The sequence below is a fragment of the Pristiophorus japonicus genome, chromosome 3 (assembly GCF_044704955.1).
Source record: "Pristiophorus japonicus isolate sPriJap1 chromosome 3, sPriJap1.hap1, whole genome shotgun sequence".
Taxonomy (NCBI): Eukaryota; Metazoa; Chordata; class Chondrichthyes; family Pristiophoridae; genus Pristiophorus; species Pristiophorus japonicus.
In genome coordinates, this window is record NC_091979.1 from 138,658,344 (window position 1) to 138,666,495 (window position 8,152).

An 8,152-nucleotide genomic window follows, 5' to 3' on the forward strand; every position below is an offset into this window, starting at 1 on the left:
AAATGCCAGAGACATTGAACAAATATTTTGTATTGGTCTTCATGGTCGAAGACACTAAAAATACCCAATAGTGGATAATCAAAGGGCTATAGGTAGGGAGGAACTTAATACAATCACTATCAATAATGAAATAGTACTTGATAAAATAATGGGAATAAAGACAGACAAGTCCCAATGGACCTGATGGCTTATATCCTAGAGTTTTAAAAGAGGTGGCTGCAGAGATAGTCGATGCATTGGTTGTAATTTATCAAATTTCCCTGGATTCTGGGTCGGTTCCAGCAGATTTGAAAACTGAAAAAATCACGCCCCTATTTAAAAAAGGAGGCAGACAAAAAGCAGGAAACTATACACCAGTTAGCTTAACATCAGTCGTTGGGAAAATGCTGGAGTACATTATTAAGAAAGCAGTAACAGGACATTTGGAAAAGCATAATTCAATCAAACAGTTAGCATGGTTTTATGAAAGGGAAATCATGTTTGACAATTTTGCTGGAGTTCTTTGAGGATGTAACGAGCAGGGTGAATAAGGGGGAACCAGTGGATGTGGTGTATTTGGATTTCCAGAAGGCATTCGATAAAGTGCCACATAAAAGGTTACTGCACAAGATAAAAGTTCACGGGATTGAGGGTAATATATTAGCATGGAGAAAGGATTGGCTAACTAACAGAAAACAGAGAGTCAGGATAAATGAGTCATTTTCAGTTTGGCAAACTGTAACTAGTGGGGTGCCACAGGGATAAGTGCTGGGGTCTCAACTATTTACAATTTATATTAAGGACTTGGATGAGTGTAATGTAACCAAATTTGCTAATGATACAAAGATAGGTGGGAAAGCAAGTTGTGAGCAGGACACAACAAATCTGCAAAGGGATATACATAGGCTAAGTGAGTGGGCAGAAATTTGGCAGATGGATTATAATGTGGGAAAATGTGAGGTAGGAAGAATAAAAAAGCAAATTATTATTTAAATGGATAGAGATTACAAAATGCTGAGGTACAGAGGGACCTGGAGGTCCTTGTGCATGAAACACAAAAAGTTAGTATGCAGGTACAGCATTTAATCAGGAAGGCAAATGGAATGTTGACCTTTATTGCAAGGGGGATAGAGTATAAAAGCAGAGAAGTCCTGCTACAAATGTACAGGGTATTGGTAAGGCCACACCTAGAGTACTGCGTGCAGTTTTGATTTCCGTATTTAAGGAAGGATATACTTGCATTGGAGGCTGTTCAGAGAAGGTTCACTAGGTTGATTCTGGAGATGAGGGGATTGACTTATGAGGAGAGGTTGAGTACGTTGGGCCTATACACATTGGAATTCAGAAGAATGAGAGCTGATGTTATTGAAACTTATAAGATAACGAGGATACTCGACAAGGTGGATGCAGAGAGGATATTTCCACTCATAGGGGAAACTAAAACTAGGGGATATAATCTCAGAATAAGAGGCCACCCATTTAAAACTAAGATGAGGAGAAATTTCTTCTCTCAGAGGTTTGCAAATCTATGGAATTCTCTGCCCCAGAGAGCTGTGGAGGCTGGGTCAGTGAATATATTTATGGTGAAGTTAGACAGATTTTTGAGCGATAAGGCGGTAAAGGGTTATGCGGAGCGGGCAGGGAAGTGGAACTGAGTCCGTGATCAGATCAGCCATGATCTTATTGAATAGTGGAGCAGGCTCGATGGGCCAAATGGCCTACTCCTGCTTCTATTTCTTATGTTCTTATTATGTTCTTATCATTGCAAATAACATGTTATACAAACACACAACATTTTTGGGCAGGAAATACCAGCTGGTCCATCAAGTCTGCCCCATATTCATGATGCCTGGAGCAACTTGATTAACCACATCTTACCTCCTCCGCCGGTCCCCCAACTCCTCCCTCCACAGCCGTGTCATCAACCGAGGGAGACAAAGAAATCAGGGCACAATCCAGGTCCATTGAGGGGGGAAAAAACTCTTCCTTTCCGACCCCCTCAAGCAATCAAATCCAGTCTAGGAGATCACCATATGTTTGTTATCTGTTAATCCAGCCTTTATCATTCAGTTCAGCAGGTCTTTTTGTCCCAAAAAAGATTATTTCTCATTTTTGAAGTCATTGATAATTCCAAAATGAAAAATAACACAATTTCAAAACCAACATTCCCTACTCTGATTTTATATAAGAGTAATGTTGTTGGAGATATTATCATACAAATGATAACTTGTTTGCATCATGTTCCTCTGCTATTTTAACAGTGGTGTTAAAAAATAAATAAATGGGTTAATGTCTCTGTTAAAGTAGCAGAGAGAGGAATGTGAAGCAAATGCATTGATTTCTACCCTTAAATCTGAACTTTCACTATGTCCAGAGGCCTTTCAGAATCAGACTGTTAAACAATTACCATTGCCTATTGTACTATAATCTTCCAATAAATGATCATGAAGCACTCTACTTTTACCATCATAGCTGCCACAGAGACCTTATCCATCCCTGGCTGATTGACTGGAGCCATGCTTTATGGAAGTGAAAGAACCATTGGCTATAAAAATCTCTATTAAATAAACAGAGGTGAATTAAGCATTTAGAAGGGCTAGTTTATTTGATGGCTGTTTTACTTCATAAGGCATGCATAAGATATACATAAGAACATAAGAAATAGGAGCAGGAGTAGGCCATATGGCCCCTCGAGCCTGCTCTTCCATTCAATAAGATCGTGGCTGATCTGATCATGGACTCAGCTCCACTTCCCTGCCCGCTCCCCATAATCCCTTATCCCCTTATAATTTAAGAAACTGTCTATTTCTGCCTTAAATTTATTCAATGTCCCAGCTTCCACAGCTCTCTGAGGCAGCGAATTCCACAGATTTACAACCCTCCGAGGGAAGAAATTTCTCCTCATCTCTGTTTTAAATGGGCGGCCCCTTATTCTAAGATCATGCCCTCTAGTTCTAGTCTCCCCCGTCAGTGGAAACATCTTCTCTATATCCATCTTGTTAAGCCCCCTCATAATCTTATACATTTCGATAAGATCACCTCTCATTCTTCTGAATTCCAATGAGTAGAGGCCCAACCTACTCAACCATTCCTCATAAGTCAACCCCCTTATCCCCAGAATCAACCTAGTGAACCTTCTCTTAACTGCCTCTAAAGCAAGTATATCCTTTTTTAAATATGGAAACCAAAACTGCGTGCAGGATTCCAGGTATGGCCTCACCAATACCTTATATAGCAGTAGCAAGACTTCCCTGTTTTTATACTCCAACCCCTTTGCAATAAAGGCCAAGATACCATTGGCCTTCCTGGTCACTTGATGTACCTGCATACTATCCTTTTGCGTTTCATGCACAAGTACCCCAGGTCCCGCTATACTGTGGCACTTTGCAATCTTTATCCATTTAAATAATAAAAGGGGGTTGACTTATGAGGAAAGGTTGAATAGGTTGGGCCTCTACTCATTGGAATTCAGAAGAATGAGAGGTGATTTTGGTAAATTACAACCAATGCATCCACAATCCTTGCCATTACTTCTCTTAAGACCCTAGGATGCAAGCCATCAGGTCCAGGGGATTTATCTGCCTTTAGTCCCATTATCTTACTGAGAGCCATCTCCTTAGTGATTGTGATTGTTTGAAGTTCCTCCCCCGCTATAGCCCTTTGACGTTTATGGGCAGGATTCCTCTTTGATCATACCCTGCAGGGTGAATCCATCACTGCACAACAGTCCAACAAGATAATGAGCTAACAGTGTGGCACATACCAATCATTTCAATAGTAAGCAAGAATTGTCTTCATGGGACGTTAATACTCAACAGCTTTGCAATTAAAATACTAACACGTTAAAGATGTTTAACCTCTTAAGAGGGTTACTGTCGATCTTGTATTTGTCTAACCAATATGTTGGATTTGAAATGAATACACAAACTCCATCTTGAGTTTGATATTTTTATAATACAACTACAGAAAAAAGAAGCCACGGACAAAAGTGACAATTTTTTGTCTGTTACAATGAACGTACTCTAAACCTGGCCTGGTAGATCACTGTAAGAATGATGCTTTGATGTCCACATTATAGGAGAATACTGGATTGATCCTAACCAAGGCTGCAATATGGATGCTATTAAAATACACTGCAACATGGAGACTGGGGAGACCTGTGTGTCTTCCAACCCCAGCAGCATCCCACGCAAGAACTGGTGGACAAGCAAAAACAGTCATAGAAAGAAGCACGTGTGGTTTGGAGAATCTATGGATGGTGGTTTCCATGTAAGTACTGTCAGACTATTAAGACATACACAACATGATGCAAAGTAGCACAAAAGGGGATACATAAGGCAATAAATGTTATTAAAATGTGTTTAATTGTCTAATATAAAACAGCTGTTCTCGGGTTAACTAAATTGGAATTCACTAAATGTTTGAATCCCTAGATTAAAGTCCATAATTTGAAGCTGAAGCTAAATGATTTTTGGGGCAGCACTTTAAAACATACCTGCATTACTTTTATATCAGTGCAGTCCAAAGTACCCTAGCTTTTGGACTGTAAGATACTTTTTTTTCTTTGAGTGCCTTTGTTTTACACATGTGAACATGATTCAAAATCAGAATCAATGCTTAATCCTTATACCCTTTGGAGAGGTCAATTTGGAGAAGAGAGAAGGATGATGAAATTGGTCATTGCAAGTAGGATGAAACATGCTTATATTGACTCAGCAGCTCGTTTTAGATATCGGAAAAGAAAATTGGGTGTGGAGCAAAATGGGCTGCCGCGTTGCTATGAGCCCGTTTCGCAATACTGGCGGAGAACAATTCCACCCTCGGAGTTTTTAGAATTTGTATTATTCTGTAAAACATTTTGCAATTATATTGTTTTGTCATACTCGTGTCAATTATATCAGCGACTTAAGATAAAAGGCCCACCACCAGCATCTCAAGGGCAGCTAGGGATGGACAATAAATGCTGGGTTTGCCAGCAGCACCCACAACCCAAAAATGAATAAATAACAAAAAAAATCTTGATTATAAATGAATGAATTCAACAAAAATGTCTATTTCCACAGTTTAGCTATGGTGACAATGTGATGTCAGAAGACACTGTTGAAATCCAACTAGCATTCCTTCGAATCCTTTCCACTCGAGCGTCCCAGAATGTCACCTACCACTGTAAGAACAGCATTGCCTACCTGGATGCTGACACTGGAAATGTAAAGAAAGCTTTAAAGCTGATGAGTTGGGTTGATGTTGGGCTCAAAGCTGAAGGAAACAGCAGATTCAAATACAACGTCCTTGAAGATGGTTGCACTGTAAGTAGCACAAAAATCATAATAAGAACATAGGAACATAAGAATATAAGAAATAGCAACAGGAGTAGGCCATACGGCCCCTCAAGCCTGCTACGCCATTCAATAAGATCATGGCTGATCTGATCATGGACTCAGCTCCACTTCCCTGCCCGCTCCCCATAACCCCATATCCATTTATCGTTTAAGAAACTGTCAATTTCTGTCTTAAATTTATTCAATGTCCCGGCTTCCACAGCTCTCCGATGCAGCAAATTCCACAGATTTACAACCCTCTCAGAGAAGAAATTTCTCCTCATCTCTGTTTTAAATGGGCAGCCACTTATTCTAAGATCATGCCCTCTAATTCGACTCTCCCCCATCAGTGGAAACATCCTCTCTGTATCCACTTTGTCAAGCTCCCTCATAATCTTACATGTTTCGATAAGATCACCTCTCATTCTTCTGAATTCCAATGAGTAGAGGCCCAACCTACTCCACCTTTCCTCATAAGTCCTCATCCCCGGAATCAACCTAGTGAACCTTCTCTGAACTGCCACCAAAGCAAGTATATCTTTTCGTAAATATGGAAACCAAAACTGCACGCAGTATTCCAGATGTGGCCGCACCATTACCTTATATAGCTGTAGCAAGACTTCCCTGCTTTTATACGCCATCCCCTTTGCAATAAAGGCCAAGATACCATTGGCCTTCCTGTACTTGCTGTACCTGCATACTATCCTTTTGCGTTTCATACACAAGTACCCCCAGGTCCCGCTGTACTGCGGCACTTTGCAATCTTTATCCATTTAAATAATAATTTGCTCTTTGTTTTTTTCTGCCAAAGTGCATGACCTCACACTTTCCAACCTTATACTCTATCTGCCAAATTCTTGCCCACTCACTTAGCCTGTCTATGTCCTTTTGCAGATTTTTTGTGTCCTCCTCACACATTGCTTTTCTTCCCATCTTTGTATCAACACACTTGGCTATGTTACACTCAATCCCTTCTTCCAAGTCGTTAATATAGATTGTAAACAGTTGGGGTCCCAGCACTGATCCCTGCGGCACCCCATTATTTACTGATTGCCAACCAGAGAATGAATCATTTATCCTGATTCTCTGTTTTCTGTTAGTAAGCCAATCCTCTATCCATGCTAATATATTACCCCCAACCCCGTGAACTTTTATCTTGTGCAGTAACCTTTTATGTGACACTTTGTCAAATGCCTTCTGGAAGTCCAAATACACCACATCCACTGGTTCCCCTTTATCCACCTTGTTCGTTAAATCCTCGAAGAACTCCAGCAAATTTGTCAAACATGACTTCCCCTTCATAAATCCATGCTGACTCTGCCTGACCGAATTTGCAAGATTGATAGAACAGAAATTATTTTGCCACATAGTTTTTAAGTCCATTTAATTTAAAATGTCTACATATGATAATATTTCCAATGAAGATGATCTATGTCAACCGCCTGGGCAATAGGATGAAAGTAAAAATTGAATTGTGTTGCTGTTATCTAGAAACACACGGGAGAATGGAGCAAGACTGTCTTTGAGTATAGAACACGGAAGACTCTTCGTCTACCTATTGTGGACATTGCACCTATGGATATTGGTGCTGAGGACCAGGAATTTGGTGTTGACATCGGACCTGTCTGCTTCTTATAATGTTCAAGATTATTTGAACATAATCATTTCCAGCGCTTTAACAAAATGAACATGGGCTGATTCATCTCTATACTGCACTTATCCACATGCTTATATTTTGGATCTCCCAGGATGAAATAACTTCCAAATCACTATTCATCATTTTGATAGAAATTGTAGAAAATATCAAGATGGAAGATGTGTAACAAAATAATTTTGCCACACAAGTGTACAAGTAACTACTTCTCTATGATGCCTAACACTGGGCTGAAGTCAAGAAATATAATTTAATGAAGCGCTGAACATTCCCAATTAGAATTTGACCCATCTTTCTTACCAGGATGAACGTCAGTACATGTAGAACTTGTCCAGTTTCAACTACCTCATCATGGACAGAAACTGGGATAAGTTTGATACTCCCAAGAAAATATTGCACTAGTGATGTAAAGCCTCGAACTCGATTTGAAAACACAACTTTCCAGAAGCATTAAATTTGAGGATCATTCACGGACAGGTGCTTCGTTTGAACATGCACTTAGTTATTGTTGATACTGCTGGCAGACAAAATGAATAAATATTCCAAATACCCTGCAATTCACTGTGTGTGTTCAACCAATTATTCATTGGTGCTTGCGTTCTTGAGTCTGCCTTTGTCTTTAAATTGGTGCTATTTTTAAAAACAGACCTTCTGAACCTTGGCAAAAATCTTATATAGTTTCTATCTGTTGCTGTAATGGTATTTCATTGGTCTCTCCTTTTTTACATATATTCATTTACTGATCAGTGCCTGATTATCATATTTTATCAACTTGTACATTCTGCTTGTAATTCATATTTCTAAAATTAGACACGGATAAAGAATATCAAAGGTTCCATTGACTTGTTTTTTTACTTATGCAACTATCAGTTTGTCAGTAGACGAGGTCAGGTCTTTTCTGTAATGCTGTTTTGAAAGCATATCTGTCACAAAAGAAACAAATAAAATGTGCTGAAAAATTTCTTGTTTCGGTCTTACCATTGTAAACTCGGTAGCACAAGGACAGTGTGGCAGCCGTATTCCATCAGCAGAGCCTTTGAGTCTCCAGTTTCGAATTAGGATGCATAAAACAGCTTATAAATATTGTATTTATTAATGGACAAAACATATTCACTTTTGAAAAGTGGGTTACAACGACGAGCATTACTAAACCATGCCAGGGAATGCTACAACACCTGTCCTCTGGGGAAAAATGATTAAT

The 8,152-nt window shown here is 39.4% G+C and overlaps 1 protein-coding gene across 2 annotated transcripts in view; it reads left to right on the forward strand.

Annotated features, from left to right (window-relative positions):
* LOC139259905 (collagen alpha-1(III) chain-like) overlaps positions 1 to 7,910 on the forward strand; it is a 320,705-nt gene extending 312,795 nt beyond the window's left edge. For both annotated transcript variants that reach the window (XM_070875835.1, XM_070875836.1), the window contains 3 exons: positions 4,058 to 4,248; positions 5,043 to 5,285; positions 6,789 to 7,910. In XM_070875835.1, coding sequence (XP_070731936.1) covers positions 4,058 to 4,248; positions 5,043 to 5,285; positions 6,789 to 6,935 — 581 coding nt within the window. In that variant the 3' untranslated portion in view covers positions 6,936 to 7,910. The remainder of the gene's footprint in view (positions 1 to 4,057; positions 4,249 to 5,042; positions 5,286 to 6,788) is intronic.
* Positions 7,911 to 8,152: the final 242 nt, after the last annotated feature.